Source organism: Gallinula chloropus (assembly GCF_964237585.1).
Source record: "Gallinula chloropus genome assembly, chromosome: 4".
NCBI classification, from domain to species: domain Eukaryota; kingdom Metazoa; phylum Chordata; class Aves; order Gruiformes; family Rallidae; genus Gallinula; species Gallinula chloropus.
The window spans coordinates 62,458,240-62,482,091 of record NC_140088.1 but is presented as its reverse complement, the minus strand read 5'-3'; the positions used below and the strand labels follow the sequence as shown (position 1 = coordinate 62,482,091).

The 23,852-nt window shown below is 36.0% G+C and overlaps 1 protein-coding gene across 1 annotated transcript in view; it reads right to left on the bottom strand.

The window, feature by feature from the left end:
- Positions 1-396: 396 nt before the first annotated feature.
- GPM6A (glycoprotein M6A) overlaps positions 397-23,852 on the bottom strand; it is a gene marked incomplete at both ends in the record, with an annotated part of 119,282 nt that continues 95,826 nt past the window's right edge. The window contains 5 exons of the mRNA XM_084264212.1: positions 397-549; positions 5,820-5,885; positions 7,185-7,261; positions 9,311-9,464; positions 22,909-23,065. Of these exons, the coding sequence (XP_084120338.1) occupies positions 397-549; positions 5,820-5,885; positions 7,185-7,261; positions 9,311-9,464; positions 22,909-23,065 (607 nt within the window). The remainder of the gene's footprint in view (positions 550-5,819; positions 5,886-7,184; positions 7,262-9,310; positions 9,465-22,908; positions 23,066-23,852) is intronic.

The window sequence follows — 23,852 nt, the reverse complement described above, 5'->3', positions numbered from 1 at the left end:
ATTGAACTCAAAACTAAAAAGTATAAAAAGCTACTTTTTTTTTCCAAAAACATATAAGAAACAATGCAAAAGGTGTTATGCATAACACATACAAAGTGATTAAAAAAATCAAACAATAGTTTGACAACAGTTTAGTATCCTTGATCTAGCAGAACTAATTAGCTTAAAAGGATTCAGAAAAGGCTATTTAGGAGCTTTGTGGTAGAGAATGGTCGCACAAAATAAGAACTAATTAAGAAACCAAGTGCTAAACAGCCAAGAATTGTACATGGGTGATATGTGAGTCACCCAAACTATCTTTTGTGAGAAGCACTTTCAATTGTTTTTAAAATGGTTGGATGGCCTCTAGTTAAACAACAAAGCATTCACATGTTAGAAAGTAAGACAAGGTTTCTTTTATGTGTAAGCGTTGAGCCGCTCTTTAGAGCGAGTAGAATGAATATCATGAAGCTCTTGTTCCTCCTTTGATTTAATATCCTCATATTTTTGCATTCTGCAAGCATCTTTCACATAGGCCCAGTTGGCAGACAAAACCATGAGATAATGGACCTGTAAGAGAGGTAACACAGTTAGGAACCAACAGAGCTGGTAAGAACAGAGCAAGTTCAGACTTGAAAGCTATAGGATAGAGACTGGGTTTTCATCAGAAGGAACTAAGCCTCGAGAAGTCAAGTAGTACAGCAACACCATGCAAAGTTCCAACTTGAGCTTCATTAATCCTCAGATTACTCAGCTCACAGCTGTCACTGTTACCACGAGTAGCAATTGGTAGCAATGGTTATAAAAAAAGTTAAAAACTGAAAAATCAACAAATCTTCCTTGCTTTACTGTTTCAGCTAGACTGCAAATCCACAAGGAAAAATGCCTTCTGGTTATTTCTCACAGACTTTTCCCTGTTGAATCACTTTTTGTTAAAGTAGCTGCTTAAGATAGAAATACATTCGTAGTTTTACAGTTACATATCCAATACAATTGCTGAAAGATTTGTTTTTTCTTTCTTGTTAAAGTTAGAATTAGCTTTCCATCTAGCAATGATTTCTTTATTTCACCTACAAACCTAGCTATTTCATCAAAACCAGCTGATTTGGGAAAAGCTTGTCAAAAATTGGAAAACATATTCAGCTATGCAAAATGTGACAAAATATAGTTACAAATGAACTTGAGGTCTTAATAGGGCTCTCACCTGTCACCATTTAAGTTAGTAATTTTATTTCACTGATACCTTGGTTATACCACAATTTATGTCATTCTTTAAGTGCACAGAAAAAAGGCGTCCTGTGGGATTTTTATAAGAGGACTTCTGTACACATCCTGAATGAAGCCAAAACAATGTTCATGTTCCACGTAAATTTTTGAATATGTAAAAAATACTATTATTTTTAATAGAAACAAAATTAAGAGCTTTCCGAGTGTTCCATCCAAAAGCAAAATAATAAATTATCTGAAAAGCAGGGCAAAAAAATTCCCATGGCCTGTGATTATTATGCAACATATTGGTGAATATTGAAAATTGGACCTGACTCACTTGTGCCAATACAAATCACTGGATGAGCTCTCATGATATACTCCCGAAGAGCTTGATTTACTTAGGTTAGCAAATGGGGAGAACAGAATGTCTATGAATACATCTGATGATTAAGCACCAGTTAAAGGATATTGGCAATATCATTACATGAATAAATGTTTTTCACATGGCTCTGAATAAACCTAATCTTAAAGTGAGTGAAAGATACCTTACCAGTAGGAAAATTACATTCTGCAAATGTTTTCCTTTCTCAAAAGAGGTTGTAAAACACCCTGGTTTCCTTTGAGATGGAGATAAGTAGTTTATAATAATCACATGGTATGGAAGCTAGTGACTGACCTTAACAGCTGCTAGATGTCCACTCTTCTGAATGGAGATCATGAATAGTCAAACAAGTGATAAATTTTAACACATTACCAATATGAAGAATTAAGCTCGGGCGTCCAAAGAACTGCTGCCAATAATATTTTATTCAAAATTCCTCCTTCAGGGGCAGATACATGCTCTCTGCCTTCAGTGCCTTGTGGAGCCGCTTTGCTTAGCCCTTAAGCTTGTGGCTATCTACAGAATAAAAATCTACGTTGACTGCCTTTTAGAGAAAAAGCTGCTCTCCTGTTCAGCTTCCCAAGGCTGGGCCTTTCAGGACATTTGCAAACCTTGAAGGCTTTCCTTTCAAAGGTGGACCTCAGATGTCCTACCTTCAGTCTGATGGATCTGCTTGCAAGGAGACTCTGACCTTCTCAAAGCATGTCTCCCTCTCACGTTTAAGACATGCTCTGTTGGCTCTGTATCCAGCCAGAAAATAAAAATGTTTGGCAATGGTATTCAACTAGTTTATTCTAGGACTCTGGACATTCATTAGTCCCCCCAACAGGCTTTCAGATGGGAAGATCTCTTAAATTTATGTTAACTAACTGCGTCAGAGGCCACAGATAATTTTCTAAAATCACAAAGATTCTACTCTTCCCTAAAATACTGAGAAAGTAAACTAGGATTTAATTAGTGGAAAATTAATAGAGTAATCATAAAACCACTTTGAGATTATGCAAAATCTCCTGTTCATAATGGACCGCTGTAGATATATGAGAAACCTAGATCCATGTTAAATGAACAGAACCCGTATGATCTTTCATTTTTTGAAATGTCAGCCTTGGCTGTTTCTACAATTATTTTCTGGCAACTGTTACTGATTAGTGCAGACCAACATATATTTTTTAATCTGGATAATTAAGATAAAGGTACTCATCCTGAAACCCTTCAAAGGATCAAATATTTTTGGTGCCTTTTTTGTCCTGGTTTTTATGGCAAGCTTTCACCCAGTTAATTGCTATTTGAGGAATACAGACTAAGCTGAGGAGCCATAAAATAGGAAGAAGTCTTCAGAGAATCTGTCCTCTGGGAAAAAGCTAGTAACATTTCTGTATACCTTTAGGAGTTCATTAATATCTATAGCACAAACACCAGCAGCACAAGCTATGATGATAGTGCAAGCGCTGGAGTTGGCAGCACGTAGCATCTTACTCCGGGACCCTTTCTGGTCATAATTTAGCATACAGGGAAAAGAAACTCCTTATATTGAACTCAGCTGTTCCACAAGCTTTCACCATGGGTAGTCACTGGATCAGGCATTTCAAGATCAAATGAGACACGCTAATGATGAAGCCCCATTCCATTTAATTAAATGCCTTAAATTTCCTCCACAGTAAAATCCTTGACGAAAATCAAAAGAAACAGGCTGGTAATCCTAATAATTCTGTCATTTCAGGCAGTTGCAATTTGCATCCAACTAAAATGCCAGAGCTGGTCCTTTGAGGGTAAGATTTCAATTAAAAAATACAATCTGAACCTCAAACAGATTGTAGACATGGGAATCCTAGAAGTGGCCGGTATCTGAGCAGTGTACTCACACCTTCCTGACCTTTTAAAAAGCACATTTCTTATCTTCACAAATTATTTGTCCAGTAAGAGACAGCTTTAAGCCTATCGTCTTGCAGTTTCACTTGGCATTTTTACCAGACAAACTATTCTGCTGGTATGTTATTCACGGTCCGACCTTTGTTAAACTTCATTCTTCGCTCATCCCTTCCTTAAAAATTTACAGAAACGAACTTCTGGGATAACTGTTGAAAACTCTTGGAGTAGATATTCACTGTATATTCCTGGAAACTTTAGTTTCTGTAATGAATATAATCTCAAATACATATCTTTGTTATATAATGACGTATATGCTTAACAGTCCTGCAACCTTTGCTTTTTGTTTAACACCAAGTTCCTAGATAACACTGTCAGGCTAAGGAGGTCATCTCTAAGTGGCTGTCTAATTGCATTTCACACTTCCATGACCTGAATAGCCTGAAGCCAGTGGGTCCCTGTCAAGGCTTATTCAAATTGAAGCAGGGCAGCTTCCTCAGTCTGCCTCAGGATGTTTCAATTACAGACATATGCAAGACAGTGCAGGGTCTTTCCATACTCTACAAAACATTATTGCTTAGATTTCTTCATAAGGTGAAAGTATGTTTCAATCTTTCAAAACTAGAAAAAAGCATCTAGGCTAGGAAGGGATTTGGGTTTGTTTTGGATTTGGGACATGTCGTTATTTAGCAGGGCAGAAGGCGAAATAACATTTTTCCTGCCCTCACATGCACCTCCTCCTGCAGAAGACCATGAACCTACTGGGAGAAGGAACCAGACCACTTACACATTTCCCCTGTTCTTGTTTCAGGAGAATTGACTGATTGCATCTCCACCTAACAGGACATAACTTCTGTGGAAGTTCAGGCCAAAGAGTGCTGTTTACAAGGAAACTTTTGAGAAGGGAAGCTGTGCATTTCATAATTCAGTTTTGCTGTAGTGGCTCTGGGAAAACAGCACAGGCAGGATGTTTATTAACCTGACAATCAACCCTTTGGGATGATAGAGTTTAGGTTTAAAGAACTTCATGTCTTCTATTTCTATGTGACACAACGTTGAAAACAGTGAGACTAATATATGTTACTTCAGTTATCATTTCTGTATCCATTCATGAACTATCATGTATTTTAACCACATGGCTCAATGTACTTGCTTAATTTGCTTCCATTAAAGCTGTGTTTATTTTCACTGCAAATCTGAACAAATTAGCATTTAATAATTGCTACTACTGAATATCCTTCAAAATAAAAATGCACTGGAGAGCTACTGGTCACTTGGATATAATTCCCTAACATTAATGCATGTGTATTATAATAATTGCTCTTTTATCACCAATTTTTTCTGCTGGAAGCAAAAAAAGATCTTTTTTTTTTTAAAAAAAATCAATTTAATTATTAATATAAATTATATTCTACTACTGTACTTATTTGTGGTCTTGAATCAAAAATTACATCCAAGAAATATATTTTTCATTTAGGTATGTTTTTACAACAACCTGTGTTGTTGAGGTGCCATGTAACACTGAAAAAAATGGCAGCAAACAAAAGAAACAAAATCCCTAAAGCAAGTTGAATACTAGTTTCATTGAATTTTCTATGATTGTTCTTTTTTACAGATGTAATTCTAAGGAGAAAAAAAAAGCAGATGGCCATAGGATTCAATGAAGAGTTAGTAGCAGCAGTAATAACAGCAGTCACCATCACTAACACTTATGAAATGCATTGGTAGCAAGTAAGTCATTTTTCATTTCCCATTCCAGTGTGCATCATACAAACCTACACTGGTACAAAGTCCCCATTCTAAAATGTTTTTATGCTTAAGCAGACACAGCAGACAAAAGGCAGAAGAGCAGGGCACTAGCTTATACTTTTTTTTTTTTTAGTGGAAGATTATTGCCTGCAAAATGTCATCAAATTCAAAGTAGTCATCATAAACAAAAGGAGAAAATTAGGCTGTACAGAAAAAAACCTGAGGTGTTCATATATATGCACAGACCTGACCAAAAGAGTCTGCTCCCACAATGGCAGCATGGTAATCCTGTGGGTACCCAGAAAGGTGTAGATCAAAAAAAGAATATTACTAGGGTCATGAGACACAAATATGAGTCAGACACTTGTCTGAACACAGCAAGAACAGTAAAAATTCTTAGCATGTACTTAAGGGTAGGGTTTTGTTCCAAAAAGTATTAATTATATTCTACTTCAAAGGGAATCCATCAATCTATTTTTTCCAAAAAGATAAGAAAGAGTACTGAATTACAGAACTGTATTTTAGTAATACCATTGAGTGATAGTATGGAAATTCAATAACTGATACTAAGTGATGACCAGAATGTACCAACAATTCAGAAGAGGACAGAAGAACAAAGTGTTGGGTAGCTTACCATAGCAATGACTGCTGCTCCAGCTCCAGCAAGTGCCACAATAAACAAGTGGAATGTCATGTTTAGCTGCAAAGGGGGGCACAGAAGAAGACTTTCATGGTGATGTACTAAACAGAAGCTCACAATAAGTCTGAACAACATAGGGCAAATAATGACCTTCCTGGTGCCACCCTTCGACAAGAGTAGGGATTCCTAATACTTTTTCTGAAAGAATGATCACTACATGACATGATGCTTGTGCTTGTTTTGTTAAAATATTCATATCAAGGATAAAGCACAATTCTTTTAAAAATATTGTATTTAAATTATAAAATAATGCTCCCCCCTCCTTTATTTAAAAAGTTAATAGTCCATCACTTCTAAACTTTCTCTTTGTAGTTACAACACTACCTTCATAGGTATACAAATGTTTGTGATGGTTTCTCTAGGGCAGAGACAGTCTAAGAAACCCTATTTCCCTTCCTTAACTGGAGCTTTCTATCCTCTTATATTGATTTACCTCCCCCTCAAAATTGGCGAGCAAATTCATTCAAAGTTAAACAATATAAAGCAGGTTGCTTAAATAATCCAAGTTAACCACCGTCCTTACTCCATCCCAAACAAATTATTACATTTGCTTTTAATTGCAATCATCTGGTTTATACAGCAGCCACTGACTGCTGACTGCACAGCACCAGCTGCATTTTCTTGGATGGCTTTGGTATAGAGGCAGGCTGTGCACCTTCACTCTGAGAGGATTTATTCAAACAGTAAGAAAGACCAGTGAAACATTTAGCAAAGCACTGTCTGACTTCAGAGGGATCAAGATTTTAGTATCTTTTTTCTTTTTTTTTTTGGATGTAAGGAATTTTGTTTGTCCTGTCTTCATCCCAGATCAGCTAACAAAACAAAAACCAGAAACCTCAGCTGCACTGAAATAGGTGGCTTTGCCTAAGGAAAAAACTACAAAGAAAAATGAACTAGCAGTTATTATCCTAACAAGCTGCAAGATTTGGTCAAATCCAGTTGAAATCTTTATTCTCCTGTCACAACAGTAATCATAAGATCTTCAAACAGTGACTCATTACATAGAGCGGTTCAATGTGCAGCAGGTGCATTAGCTTTCAAAAACATCTCAGTAAAATATACACGGCAGTGGAATTCTTAAAAAAACCCCAAAACAAATACAAGCATATTTAGAAAACAAATGGCTGGAGAAATTGCATTGATGAAATTTGATACATGAGGAAGACTGACTGTATTTTCCACTGTGATTTTATTTCATCACCATAGCTAGAATCAGAACATTAAGAGAAGAACATATCAGTTACTTCCTATAGTAACAAGTATTATTGATTTGTCAAAAATGTTATCACATTTATTCACCTCATTAGAGTCACACATCTTGATGAAACTTTCTGATGTGGTGCAAACCTTCTTTTCCTCTCCAATAGTTACAATACCTGGAGTAGAATAAAGATTCACAGTATTTAGTATTCCTAATACATAACAGCTTGCTTCACATGAGCTAGAAAAGCTAAGGAATAAAAATCCTTAGCTGCCTTCCAGAAATTTTTAAGAATAAAAACCATTTGTTGTTGATGACCAGGGGGCTGGTGCATCTCCTATATGAAGACAGGCTGAGACAGTGGTTATTCAGCCTGGGCAGACCTTGTAGCAGCCTTTCAATATCTGAAGGTGGCCTACAGGAAAGCAGTAGAGTGGCTGTTTGAAAGGGCATGAAGTGACAGGACCAAGGGGTAGTGGTTTAAAGCTGAAAGGGGGTAGATTTATATTAGATATCAGGAAGAAATTCTGCATGGTGAGGGCAGTGCTCAGAGCAGCTGGGGCCACTCCCTCCCCAGCAGTGTTCAAGGCCAGGTTGGATGGGGCTTCGGGCAACCTGGGCTAGTGAAGGGTGTTCCTGCCCATGGAAGGGGTGTGGAACTAGGTGATCTTTTTGGGGTCCCTTCCAACCCAAATGAGTCTTTAAATCTATTATTACAGCTAAGACAAATCTAACACATCTAAATACTAAAAGCCTTAGTAGGAAACATGCAGGTAATAATTTTTCAGCCATTTTACAAAATATCTTTATTCCAGATTTTGATCAGCACAATAATCAAAAAGAATAATTTGCAACCAGTACACACACTTACCATGTTGTTCACATTCTCTACTGACATGTGGAGAATGTGCTGTATATTTTTTTCAGACATGGTGATCTGGTACAGAAGTTATAAAAAATTATTACCTAAATGTGTACTTCGTTGCAATTCTAGTTTCTCTATCAACAGGAATAATTCAAAACCTGCTATACTGTTTCCTTTAGCTAACATCCAGATACTAAATCAACAACTAGCTTGAAGAAAACTGCAAGAACTTGGTTATTTAGCAAAATAGTACTGTTCTTTCCTTTTAATAATTCACAGATTTTACAGAAAACAAGCATATAGATATGTTAGTGTTCCACACACACTTTAAATAGAATTAACAATTAAAAAGTAGGTATGAATATTAGCATAATAACAGGAAAAAAATAAAAATTTTGATGAAATCTGCATAAACTAATTATTTTTTAATTCACCCGTCATGCTGGGGGCAGGGGAAAAATCAATAAAGTAATCCACAACCCTCCCAGAAAAAAAGTGAAATATTTTGTTTCAGATTCAGTGTAATATTTAATATGAACCAGTTAGTTTTGTTTCAAAAAAATCCAACACTTTTTGTATCTCAAAATAACAATTTAAATTATATGATGATTTTATATTAGGCCAGTGCAATAAAAGAAAGACTCCAGGAATGGCATGACAAGAGTATGATAACCCAAAGCTCTGTGGGCTGAGGAACCATCGAGGCCAGTACATCTAGACTCAAATCAGTCTTGTGGCAGAAAGGAATTGAATGAGCATCCCCAACAAAAACTTCTCAGACTAAGATTCAAAACCCCTTTTTGTCCAAATTTCCTGCCCCCTCCCCCAAAAGACCCATCTATGTACACCCTCGCAACTGAGACTGTAGCTCCACTCTCTCTTCCCACCAGCCTCTCAAAGTGTTATTATTTGTACTGTAGCTCTTCATCAAAATTTTTGCTAGCAATGAAATCTCATCCTGCCCCAACTCTCCTCTAAACTCTGCAGAGACAGATGACCACCTAGGATCTCATGCCTACAAATCAGTGTCCTACCACAGGATTAAAGAGTCATTCACCAGATAAGCAACTAATTAACCATGTTAGACAAGTTCCAGCAATTCCAAAGGAAGAGACTAAGCAGAAGCCCCAAGCCAGATTGGCAATACCCTGGGACAACACTGATTAAATTTTCCCAGGACTGGAAATGCAGTCCACCTCTAATACACTGCCTGTACTAGTGGTGAAAGGATGGAAAGAGATGCTTAATGATTTTTTCCGAAACACAGGAACTGTTCATTTCAGACACATGGAGGCAAAGCGATGTGATGCTTTCCTTTGTGAAGTCTTGCTTTATACTTAGTGTTCCCCATCCACATACCATACTGGCGAAGATCCAAGCAGAGATTAGCTCCATCCACTACGGTGGCATTTCGGCAAATGGTCCACAGATTGAAGTACATGTAAACAGGCAGAGAAGTGAAAGCTGTAACGCCAAGCCAGGCCAACATAAAGATGTATGTCAGCATAATAAACTGCAGTAAAAGAGGGAAAAGCAAAACCAGTGGTAAGTCAGAATTTAACTGATACTCTGTTGCAAAAAAAAGGAAGAAAACAAAACACATTTCTGAACCAGTTTTGTCTCTGCTATCAAAATTACAGTTTTAGACTGATAATTGATTCATGATCTGGTCAAAGGGAGTGATGGAGCACTAACATGTTTCTGAAGAACAAGCAGCTATGTATCGAAAAGCGTGACCTTACTCCACATTCCTGTCACTCTTGGGCCTATGATTGATACAAAGCACCACCATTGAGGTACAGACAGCTGCATGCTTCATGAGGCATGTCTCTCCCTCCCTCCCATTGGCACTACCATAGTTAAGACAAGAGGCCACATGGTTGTTTTTTCCACTATCAATCAGGATGCAAAAAATTTGAATGAAATACTACAGGCATTGCATGCTTTTGCTTTTAAAATCTGGGTCTTAACACAAAAGAGTCATTATTCCTGGCTACCACAGAATCTCACTGGCAAATCTACTTTGCACTGAACCAACAAGACAATCTATTTGTCACTTTGTCACTGTATTTAGACATATTTGGGGTCTACATACAAGGGAATTTGTCATTCAGAACAAACCAGTGTGCTTGGCTCTGTTAGTAAAAACCGCATTAAATTACAAGCCTTGCAACATGTGTTCTCCAAAGGCTACCCATTTTCTTTCTTTATTCATGGGCCTCAAGAGCAGAGCAATCTGCTTGTAGGAGGCACTGAACTTGACTTGCTCCAGAGCCAGGAGTTATGCTGGCACACCCAGCTTCTGTAAATATGAAAAGACGCTACATTATTACTTGGCTGCTAACTTGAGAGGACTAGCAGACACGTTCCTCAATAACAGATTCCCTTCTCATTGTATGCTGCGGGAAAGAGATGAAAATGCTACGTGGTTAAACGCGGAACATAAGTCAGCTTCTAAATGTTGAATCCAAATAACCCCATGATTTGATGGCTTCAGAAATGCTGATAAATCTAAACACATGGCTGAAACAAAAAAAATTCAGCACACTAACATTTTTGTAGCTGCTTACCACAGAAAAACATTGACTCTGAGAGTAAGAAATGAGGAATACTTTTGAAAGCTGAATAATCTGGTCTACTCTCTCCTTCAAATTAAACCTTAAAGGATAAATAAGGGGAAAAATGGAAGAATTTTTCTAGGGTTTGTTTATTTATTTACTTAATGTAAAATCTCTCACATCAGTTGATAAAGGAAAAACCCTAATATAAATACAGATTCCAGTTATGGAAATCAAATAAAGTGACACACACAAGAGTTGCAAATGGTAGTAAAAATTGATGGAAGGTTGGCTTGTCCATGTGGACTTTATCAGGAAAAAAAAGGTTTGAATTTTAGGTGAAGTAGTTCTATTAACTTTCAAGTTACGGAATGGACATTCTCAAGCAGTATTAAAGAGACCGTAATCTGATTTACTTTAACTCACTTCCAGAGAATATTAAATAAAAGCCATTTTATTTCTGAGGAAGTGTATTTACATTGGGATTTAATGTAGTTTAATTAATCCAGTTTAAAATTCAATTCAGATTAATTTTCCTAATGGTCCCAAGGTAGATGAGCCTTTCAGCAGTTGTTAGAAATGCTGGAAAATTTATAGAGCTGAAAATAATTCTCAGAAGGATGTAGGAAAGTAAGAGATAAAGTGGTACAAATAGGAGTGTTCTGTTTAATACTTTGGGCATCTGCTCTCTATTATTTTCTTTTTTTAGTACCCAACACTTCCGCTTTACCTGCCAGCTTGTAAGTTATGAACCATTTTGACTATTCCCTTAACACCATACTACAGTTTATAAAAGGAAAACTGATGTATCTAATTTATGTTTAAAGATTTTTGAAAGTGTTTTCATGCAGATAATGGCCATCTTCCTTCACAGCTTTTCCAAAACAGTTACTAGAAAGCCAATTGGTAAAATAGAGAAAGCTATAGCAAAGCCTATAATAAATATGCACTGTTAGAGTTTTCTGGGTGTCGGTTGCTTTTATACAATGGCAATTCTATTCCACCTATTGCAGATGAAGTAGTCAATACAAGTAAACACTGTTCTGTACACACCCCTATTTATTTTTCATTATCACTCTTTCATTATTTTTTTTCCTCTCCATATTAAAGTGTTAAAGTTAATGAGACAACATCTGGTTCAACCCAAGGCACTCATCTCCACATAATTACTTGGAAAATTACTTGGAAATGTAGATTCACTTCAGGGCTGTGAATTTCAAACTAAAATGCTATGTCTGATCTTAATTTATTATCAAAGCGAAAGGGTTTTAATCTTTTTTTCTAAAGCAGCAGCAAGAAATACTAGAATATAATAAACTGGGAATTTAAAGGCTGTAAGTATTTTAAAGATAAAAACCAGCCTCCTAGATTATTTTCTATGAGTATGCCAAAACCAGGTAATTTTGAGGCCTTATTTTTAAGCCTCCTTATAGAATTCCTGAAGTACATTATATTTAATAAATTTAGTACAACTCTCAGAGTAGTACATGCATAATAATGTAATGGAGAACTAAGTCTGTGATAATAGTTATATTGCTGAACTGTAGTAACTGTTTTTAAGACTGGGGACCACACATATTCAGGAATCTTCCTATTCTGTGATTACCAAGTGGAGGAAAAAGATCAGCCTTAATATGAGCATTACAATTTCTATTACATATCTTTTTATTTTCTGATCTGTAGTAGGGATGAAACTCTTTTCAGCTTTGCTTGCTTAAAAATCAGTATGGAGATAATACAAAACATTGTTACAGAGAAGAGGGAAAAAAATCCAGACCTTATTAGCCTTTAAAAATCTGCCTTGGGCACAGTATAAGAGCAGAAGAAATATGTCAGATGACGGCTGCTGGGAGTCACAAGAGCTGCCTTCTTAAAGAGAATTGCCTGCTTGTTTATGGAAGGGATTCCTTTTTAAAAACATGAACCTGCTTGGTTGAGTACCTCAGAAAAAGTGAATCATATGTTGATTTCATTTTTAAAAATGTATTTTAGAAAATAACTTTATTTTTCTGCTTTCAGTCACTTTTAACTGAAGGGCCACTGACCAAGAGTATGCCCGAATTCATGCCACAACACCAAGAAGATGAGGAAAAATAAAGAAACCTCCTGTGTTTCATGTAAGAATAACTTGCTGTTAAATCACCCAGTAGCTGCTATCAGTGATATCAGTGAAGCAAACCTCAAAAATGTGATCTGGGCAACAATATGCTTTCTGCTGAGGGGCAGTAAAAAGCGAAAGGTTAACCTTGCACAACAAGTTATTACTTTCTAGCAATAGGATGTGTTAGCTTACAAATTCTTCTTGTAATGGAATGAAATTGTGATTGATTTTTTTAAACCACAGGTGAAAGACTAAAGTATTTTTTTTAAGATAATTTTCTCTGCTATTACAATCTTCCCGTTTTGCTCTAGAGACCTAACAAGAAATGCTCAAGGAGCCTATTCACTTCAGAAATTAAATTCAGAACTCAATCTCCTGAGATTCAAAGGGCTCTCTCTCCTTTGAAGTAGCATTCTGCTACGTGACAAGCCAAAGATTTATGAAATCTTTGAATGCAGCACAGTATCTTAAAGAGGTACCGCAGTTTGTTCTTTAGTGTGTTATGTATTGTGTCAGTAGTGAAATTTACTTCCCCTGATCAGTTCAGTTTTTACTGTAAGAAGCCAAGCACATAACTCCCAAAGAAACTGGAAGTGACAGTTACATTCACCTACAATAATGAAGATAAAGCTCACTAATCAATACTCAGTTCACACTAGGAAAGAATAGCTAAAGTAGATAATTTTTTGAACAAACCAAATTTTTAAGCTTCAGAGAGGTTCATTTCTTGTACCAACACCATGGCTGCTAAAACCCTCTTGCCAGATTTTATAAGCTTCTCATTGCTAGTAATGACTCCTGAATGATAAATTATCAAAGTAAGCAAATTGTCAGCCCTTCTGGAGACGTTTGGGATTTTTTTTTTGTAAAATCTGTTGCACAGATCAGTGACAGGAAGTAGAGATGTCAGGGCCTGTTCTGAAATGGTACATATGCAGCACAATAGCTTCTATGGTGGCCATGGTTGCTTGAAAGCCTGTTTCCACAGAAAATGTTAACCAAATCCAATCTGTTTTCATAAGATCAAGATTTCAGTTGCTGCTTTCTTTTTAGAATTTATGGGTACTGGTCACATGAAAAGCACATTCTTTAAATTTCGAACACTGTTCCTGTTTTAGTTTTGTTACAGATATTTTAATAGCCCTGAAGAAACATTGTATGACTGCTTTAGTGACCCTAGGGACAAAGACAGTGAAATCACATCTGAAAGGCACTGCTACTGGAGACATGGATTGAAATGGAAAGAAAGCAAACCACACTCCTTTTACTGCTGCTTACTACCAAAACACTGCAGAAACATAGCAATAAATTCCTTGCCTGAATAAAACCTAAGTTCAGAAACCGCTTGTTTTCATGTAATTTTATCTTTGTTCCAAACCACTCCGTACTGACATTTCCATTTCTTAATACATATTTCATATGAGCTCCCTGCCATGAGCTCTCAAACCAGAGTGCTGTAAGAAAGCACACACTTTGCTGTGCTTATATCTCTTTTAGATTCATTATCCTATCACACACACACAGAATTTCATTGTTTACTTTCAGCTTGATGATCTAAAAGGTTCCTTCCAAACCTTTTCACAGACTCCGTAATTCTATTTGACAGTTTTTGCCAGAGATCAAAACTGCATGTACAGAGATCACATACCTCCATCCTATCAAAAGCCTATTATGCTTCTCCGTGAACCCTGCCAGTGCAGAACATCACCTGAAGATGAGCCCAGGGTTAGCCTGGCTGTCTCTAACTGGAATACTATGAGGCACCCCACCTCCGCAGTGCATCGTCTAGTTCTGATTCTGGTTGCAGTTTCCTAGTCGAATGTCAGAACAATGCTCTGGGTGTCACTTGATGGTAACTCAGAAGCATGAACAGGAAGATAGGAAGATCATTTCAATTTCTTCCTGAATTGCTCTGTCTCTTTAACGTCACGTTTACTTTCAATCATCCATAGATTTGATTTCAATACTAATTCAAAGTCTGCCTAGCTTTAAATTCATAAATGTCCTTCGGCTTTCAAGACTTCTGTCCCAGTCTTGTCCATTTTTCCTAGGAGAAATTCCTCTGAGTTAATGCTACTGCCTCCTTACCCTGTGCACATTCTGCATAAACACATTTACATACTGGTTTTAATTTTTTTTTTTTTTTGCAGGCGTCACCTATTTTCTCAAATGTTGAATTTTGTCTTGATGAAGTTGTCTCGATTGAGCACATAGCTCTTTCTGCAGTTTACATAGATTAATGTAAATATTTGATATTTCATTCCTGTTCACTATCTGTATTCTGACCCTAAAGTAAGATTAATTCTGAATCTTCCAAAAGTAAGAACTGTTTAGTTCTTACTTTTGGAAGATTCAGAATTAATTTAAAAGAACTTTGCAATTTTTGCACTTTTAAAGCATCATCTCTACATAAATACTTTGTCTTTTTGCTTTTTTTTTTAACAGCATCATAAATGCCTGGTTCCCCATATACAAAGACTAGAGAGAGCAAGTGTTCCTTTGGAAAGGATTTTAACATTTCAGAAGCTAAAACAGCCTTCACTGCTTAATCAAAAATGTTAGGTTGCGTAGAACCAGCAATACTATGCTTATTTAAATCTAAATAAATCATTATGTTTTCTTAAGTGGTCAAATGAGAAATAGATTAAAATAAAACCCCAAAAAATCATAAAGATGCCTTTAAACTCATGCTTAATATGTTACAGATCATCCTTTGCCACCCTAGCCAACCTCTCCTGGTATTCACACACCCTGTTCTTGTACAGTATGAAATCTAAATGTGTTTAAGGACTGTTATGTAGCTCACAACCAAATGGCCTCCTCTAACATTCTCATTCCTGTGCTAACTAGCATTTCTTGCATTCATGCTACATTCCTGAACAGAAGCAAAAGATGAAGCAAAAGTATTTCAACTCATGTCAATTTACACACAATGCTGCTGGAAGAAAGGGACTGATGTTCTGATATTACCACTATATGCACAATGAATCACAGAAAATGCGCATCTACAAATTCTTTTCTGCTTCATATAAAATATCACTCTCATTGCTAACAATCACTTGTTGGACTATTAATATTGTCTCCACAAAATACTTCCATCCTATCTCTCTCACTGACATATTCTATTCCTAGGCAGAGCTCCAAGAGTCTTGTTGAAACATGGATCCATTTCATGCTAGCTATTACTGTCATGTGGTTGATTCTTCTTGGCTTGCATTCAAGTAACTGCTTTACAAGAAGGCAAAAAAGCAGCAGTAATATTGGTTCAAATTTATCTTCATAGTGGGACAGACTTCTCAGGTTTGCCTAATTGCAAATCATCCATATACTAAATATTAGTTAATCTGGCATTCTTTAGACTGGTAAAATCTATTCCCAGAAAATTATTAAAACCCTGACATTGTAAATTTTGAAGCACCCATTTTATGGAACTGTTTTGTTTAGGGCTTTTTAATATATTTTCTTCTACAAGCATATTAAATAGATTAAAAACCGATTTTGACAAAATTGAAAGCAATTCTCACTTTTACTTTCTACTTTTCATTTGCACATACTTTTTTCTAACATTTCCTTTAACTGTATATTTCAAGGTTGAAATGTTCTACCTGTCAATTCTATTGCTTTGCAACTATTGAAATGCTTATAAAATGCTGGGTTAACTTCCTGAACTACTCTGAATTGATTTACTGGTAGCAGTGCAGTTGGACAATTCCACAGTTGTATCAGAAACACGAAAAGATAATCCTCAAATTGATTCAATGTTTGAAACTTTGCTTTTTAAACAAATTCACTAATTTCAGGACATAGTCAGTTTGAAGAAGATGGCTTTGAATTCATGCAAACATAGATTTTCCCTGAAGATTTTATAATTTCCTTTGGTTTATATTTCTGCTTCTTCTTTAGAATGTTGATGGTTCTGTAGCATAGTTCTGTTTAAAGTTAGTTAGCATTAGTTATTTTATATTTCCCTCTGGCAAGACTATAATTTTTGTAGTCCAACAGGTTTTTGAAGCCCTACAGAGAGCACCGGACCTTTTCTGCTATTTATCAGCAGACAAATTTCCTATTTAATTTTACAGTCTTACAGATAGGAAATACTTTTTCTCAAAATGTGTATGCTTATATTTTCCCAAAGTTTTCCTCCTCCTTCTGTTTTATTTTTTGGTGGTGTTTCTAACAGATACACTCTAGGAATATGGCTAAGCTCTTGGTTTTGTATATAAATGTGATTAGAAAGAAAATCTTTTTTTAGTACTGTTTTTTTAAAAATGGAGCAGATTTCTTTATTAAATACTGCTGCTTCATGCGTTCTTCAGAGTGAGCTCATGCCACGTAACTAGTCAATGCAAAGACATAAAACATGAAAACCAATCAGTTCCCATCATGACCCACTCCCTGACATCATAGGCAGCTTCTAGTACTAATTTCCTGTGTATTTTGATTCCAAATTGCCAATAAACTATTTACAAAAAAAAGCCCTTATCCAGTGATAACTCTCAGTGATTAGAATTGATCTGTACACAGAAAAGCATAACACCCAGCTGGGATAATACTGTGCTATGCAGATTATTTACATTTTTCACATTAAGATTGCATGTTTTGTTCAGGAAGTTTGCATGCTCTATACTTGGGAAAAAGATGGTCAAGTTTAAACTAAAATCAGAAATAATATTTTCATATCTTCTCTAAACACGTTTCACTCAAAGCGAATGCTTGGCTGTCACAAATAACAACATATGATCTTTTCTGATTTGTTCTTAATGATCCTTGAAAAGCCTGTAAGAGAATTAAGGCATAAGGACCTTCCTTTCTGTTTTGCTATTTTGTCAAGAAGTGAAAGCCAATAACACAGCTTGCAATCAACCAGGGGTTTCTAAAAATGTAACCTTAAATATTAAAGTTCTTCAGTTGAAAGAAGTAAATATGTACAATGAATTTATAAAACATCAATAGAAAGATACAGTTGATATAAAGAACAAAAAGCTGTATATGGTTTCTGTGAATTTGGGGGATGGCAACTTTAAGTGGAAGAACTGAAAAACAAGCAGGCTAGAAACCATTGGAAGTGGATAAAGGACTAAACTGTGACCATAAAACCGTGGATTTATGATGATGCCACTAGCATTCACAGGTTTAAATAACTATAAAAAGTGTAAGATGTCTAGTTGCAGTGAAAAAGATTAAGGCAACCAGGTGAGAACAAGGTTCATGAAAAACTGATCATCTGATGAAGCATTCGAGTTAAAACTGTGAAGGATTGTCTGAACCTGGAGGAAATAAAGCTATCATCCTGAACAATTTATGTTCTTTCAGAACAGATAGGTAGAGACCGTGGAGAAAGCCTAATGGCTCCCACAGACTTTGGAAATGTATGACAGCGCGTATTCAGAAAGCAGTTCCATTAAAAAAAAACCCACCAAATCAACTCAGTAACTGAGCTTACATGCCAAGGAAAAATTCTGTCCTCGATGTGAAAGACACACTTACAGCACAGTCTGAAGCAAAAACATTTTGTCCGGTTTATCACCAACAATAAAAATTCTGTCAGTGAGCAGCAAGACCAAGAGAAGCTGAGAAGCGGCTGGCAAGGCATGTGACAGTGTCTGGCACGCTCCTCTATTAAAGGAAGCAGTGAACACTGCAGTCAACAAAAGGGCTGCATACCCTTCACACGGTAAGTTGTGTGAGAAGAGCAATGACCAGACAAAAGAATGACTTTATAATATGATATCACTGAGTGAGAAAATCTGGAAGTATCAAATGAAGAAAAGAGAAACAACATGGCCAGATTAGGGGAAAAAGACAGATCAAAAGTACAGGCAGCATCTGTAAATATATATCAAAATAATTTCTGTGCTTGCTGCAAAAGATTTCTAAAGTAGAACTACTCCTTTAAATACTGGAGAAGCAGAGGCCTTTCTCATGGCAGCCTTAGCAACATGCCTAGTTAGGTAGGATACATCTGTGTTGAAATGTATTTCCTCTGAAATTAACTTCTCCACCAGTTTCTGGGTCATTTGTGGCAATAATTCACAATTGTGGTTTTAACTATGCAGCCTGGAAGGTCAGACCACTGTATGAATCACACCTTAGCAGTGTCTGAAACTACTGACTGCATTTGCTCCTTAACATGTGTAGTGGCAAGTTTCATTAGATGCTTTCTTTACTTAAGATTGGATTGAGGGATTCTATACCCGTAAGTACATCTGCTGTCTTGAAGAGAAGGCTCTTTCATCCTCATAAACGCTGCAGCAGCATTCTGCATTGCTCAGACACAGCAGTATTCTATCAGAAGGAAGGCGCCTCTGTCAGATCAACATTTTGTCGCCAGAATACCCAGATATGGCATCTGACATTCAAAAATGAGAGCTTCATTTCTAGCATTCAGAAATGATGTGTCTATTCTCAGTGGGAAAGCTGAGCTTGCACTGAACTCTCTTCCCCTTCGTATACAAATAATTAAATGTCAATATGATGCAGCCTCACTGCCTCTGGAATAACCAGTCTGGCAAAGGCAACAAGTTCACATCCTGTGCAGAGGTTTTTTTTCAAAACATTCACAAAGTTCCCCTGTTTTTCTTGCAAATTAAAATCTGGAAATATATTTGAAAGTTCAAGTTTTAGTTTAAGCACTCAAGAAGCATGGGACAAATAGCATATAAGAATTAAGGTAGCCCAAATAATTATCAAAGACAGAAAAATCCCTTTCGGTCATTGAAGTAAAAGGTTCTTAAATACTAGAGTTGGAGAAGAATATATATATATATAAATACATTCTGGTTTTTATATATATCCTTTTACATATATATATCTATAAAAATATATATATAAGATCAGGATATATAACATCTTTCCCTTGCTCCTTAACATGTTTCTTTTAGAAGACAAAAATAAAGAAATAGACATACAGCTATCAGGATGAAATGCTTATGCAAAATTTTCTGATGAAATAAAAAGAACCATACCATAAAATTTTGTTAAGAATAAAAAATTTCAAGCAAATAAACCTCATTTGTCTGTCTTTCTTATTTTTTTCACTGACTCCAAGAGCAGACATTCTAAAGTGGGGTTTTAATGAGGCTTTCCATGATCAAGATAGCTGAATATAAATAGGAAGGGTATTAAATAGCAAAATACAAATGGTGTCACAGTTGGCTTCAGGCTCGCTCCCCATTCTTCGCTAATCATGCTGCAGCACAATTATATATAACTGTTTACTTAATTCTCTAGAAGCACGTTCAGGCATTGAAAAATTAAGACCTAAAACACAGCCATCCCTCCTCAAATGTGACTGGCATTGTTATACTGCTTTTGTTTTACTTTTCACAGTAAATGAATTCTGAAAACACTGCCAGCAAATCTCTGCACTGTCACTTCCACAGGCCCCCTCTCAGATCTGAGGGAGTACGCTCCACAGCAGCACTGGCATGACTCTAAGCCTCTGAATGCTTGTATGGGCTGATTAACCAACTATACAAACATTGTGAAGGTTAGGGCTAAGCTATTTCTTCTTCCACTATTTCAGGCAAAAAAAAATATTTCCTTTAGCCTATGTAGAGCTTGAAAGAGAGCTCGTCATGGTGAAGGAGGAGGTCAGGAAGGGCACACGAAAACTTCTGGTGGATGTTGGCTTTTGGTGTTCTTATGAACCCGCTTTTAAAATATTTTGATAAGGAAGGAATGAAGGTGTTACTTTTCAGATTTCCAGAGAAATATAGCTTGTCCATACAAAGATAAAATGAGCTTTTCCCCCTTAAAATTTTTCTTGATTTTTTTCCCTCCATTTTCCTAATAGGTTTAGTCACAGACATAATAAGTATGCTCACGCAAAATATTATCAAGAAGTAACTGGAAACAATGGTAAAGCAGAAGGATTTAATTTTCAGACTTTAAGATGCTAAATTGTAACTTAGAAAGACATTAGCAAATTTGACGTGAAATCATTCACAATTGGATTTTTGCAAAAGTATTTTTCATGTGAAGACTTTTTTGTCATTTTAATTCTTTAAAACAATAAATACCCTGTGTGTACATTTCTGTTAGCATTAAGGTATTGATAAAGAAAACAAACTGCTTAGTCTTCGACAGCTTAGATTTTAATATTTACAAAATTACTACCTCAAAATTTTATACAAGGAGTTTTACTGCAACATGTAGTATCTGCCAATCCTCTTCAATAACATTGTCTCATTTTGGCAACTGTACACAACAAAATTTATTACAGCAAATTTGCATAGCAATAGAACAATCCAGGCTTGACACACAAGGGTGCTGATTAGGGTCCATTTACCTCTCTAGTCATGTTTTTGTTATTAGAACTCACTTGTTCATATCATAGCATGATTTAACCCTCTGAATAAATTATAAACATATCACTGATGGACTAAAATATTTTCTATTTTTTTTTTAAGTAAACTGTTATTTGTTCCTTAAGAAGTTTAAATAGAAGAATAAAAATAAACCTAGTCAAAAAAGGTGTCAAGCTTTAATTGCCAAAAGTGCTATGTATGCTGTCTTCCTCTCAAACCTGTAAAGAACAGAAGTGAAAGCCAGAATAACAACTGAAAATAGCTCCAGACATTTGAATAGCAATCTCACGGATAATCATCAGAGTAAGAGAAGCAATCAAACTGCAGGTTTGTTTTTTCCTTTTCCAGGGAAAAATCAAAAAAACCAACCCTCCCAGTAATTTAAAAAACAACAGCAACAGTGTTGTTAACTCAAAATAATTGTTGGCTTATTTTAATTGTGACCAAAACCAGTATGCAGCCTTAACCTCAGCTGCACAATATATATCAACCCAAGGTTTCTTAAAGTAAAACATAGATATTATAAATTACTGATGAGGACAGTTAAATACTAAGTAAATTAATTTAATGAATCATCAATAACAACAGTGATATTAATCATAGAATAGATGCTTAAAATTTCTTCTGGACATGTACTAGAGAATTATAGTTCATACTGCAAAGGCATTAAAACTGGGAGAGGATGCAGCATCATTCTGCTGCAATACTGAGGACAGGCATTCATGGGAGCTGTGAAGAAAAAATAATGTTCTGGAAAAATTGCTACTCTGTATGGAATTTGAACTAGCTTAGTACATTCTCAGCGAATACAGAACAGAGATTCCTTTCCAGGAGATGAAAGCAGTGCTGGTATAAGCTATGATTGGTTTTGATTTTAAAAGGTTCCTCGTCTTTATTTATATTTTTATTTAAAGACTCTAAAACAATTCTTAGTTGAAATGCCAAAATCATACAATGACATTTGACAAGAACAAAAGAAAAATGATGAGAAATCAGCATTGTTGTGGAACATGCTACTTCTATATAGGGATGGCATACATGCTCCGTCCCTTGGTTTCCAATGTGTAGATTACCTGGGTTCAATTTAACCTTAAATGACAGGATATCCAAAATACTAGTTTTGATAGTCTTTAGCATGACTGGAAGATATTGTCTCTTGCCAATATTTGTTCCTAGTCTGTATTCCAGTCTAATAAATGCTGATATTTGTAGTCATATACAATGGGAAACACTACTCTGGCTCTTATTTTATGTATGTTACAGTAAATGTAGTATTAAGTGTGCCTTAACACTCAGATCTACCTGGCTGTATTTAATAATTCATTTTTAATTAAAAAATATGATTTGTTTATAAACGGTGCTTGCAGAAATCCACCAACTCCAACAGCTACCAAATGTCCGGGCCTCTTTAGATGCTGAAGAGTCAAATACCTATAGAAGTTACCTGATATTGAACAGAGATCTTAAAATAATCCCTGTTCAAATACTCAGAAATTTTAGTATAAAAACCCTCCATTTAAGTCCCAGTACAAATAAAACAAATGTAACTAGGTTACATTACATAGGGAATGGCCTCTCTAAACCAGAGACAAACAGGACTAAACAATGGGCTATTTGCCATTTATAAACAAAACCTAATCACAGATCTCAGCTGTCATTTTAGGATTCCTAAAATAACAGTGAAAATTTTAGTAAGAAAAATCTTTCTTCCCCAATACAACTGAAGGCACATTTTTGTGCTTTCTCAAACATCTTAAGTTGCTGAGAGATTTCCCATTCAACTGGTGGAATGGGCAAAGAGTAACTTAGTGACTAAGCAACATAGAGAACATCTCTAACACGGTATTCTCCTTTGCTAAGATTTTTCACCTCTAAACTAAGTATCAGAAAATATTAAAGAAACACATCAAAACCCAAACATTGCAACACATTACAATTATACAAAATGCTGAAATTGTCATAGGTACAAAAGCTTTCTTAACCACTTACCCAGGCACTGACACATCTGCCGCAAGTGGTGATTTTGAAATCCCCATAAAGATCCTTGATGGCACCAGTTGTAAAGAATCCCTCCACCATCAGCAAAATGCCATACACAAAGAATGCAGCTGCTACACCATATATCACATACTTGAAGATGTCAATCCTGCATAGGAACAACAAAAATTATCTGCATAAATACTTAAAGCTGACTCCGAAATTTCAGGGTGAGATAGTCAGAACCACCAAGCCTCAAAATTTCTACACTAGAGTCAACTTAAACGTTGATTTGCTATTATGACAGCCGAGGCAAAGGACAGGAGCAGACTTTGGAATAACGTAGCAATGATATAAGTAACACTGGGCCATTTAATTTAATAACATGTAATGTATTTGTGTATGTAAGACAGCACTATTTGTCAGGTTTTTTTTTTCCTGTACATATAGTGGCAAAGAAAAAATAAAGTGAAACAAGGATCTGACTCATCTCTGAGTAACATGTGTCCAGCACTTAGGTTATAGAAAAGAGATTTTGTCATGATCTTCAATAAACTTCTGTGCCACTCTGTGATGTCATCTTCTCATTATTTGTCCCACTTATTCTTCGATGGATAGTGTCTGACACAGAATAATAGTCACCAAGAGAGATCCTTAACTTCAAACCAAAAGCATGTCATTACAAAACTAGTAAGATCAGATCATCTGGCATTCTTCTGATGTTGCTTTAACAACATCATTTCACGGGCCCAAAGCTCAAGATTTGGAAGGATGGTTTTCCAGTGTAACATGCAGAGCCCTAGAAGTCTCAGTTTATTACAAAGACAATTATCTGGTTTGTCATGTGATTTTCCTATCCAGCACTGTCTAGTAGTTCAACTGTGGCTCAAGGAGACTCTGCCTCCTAAATGTTCTCTCACAACCACAGTTTGTGAAAAGATGGTTAAAAGGCTCTC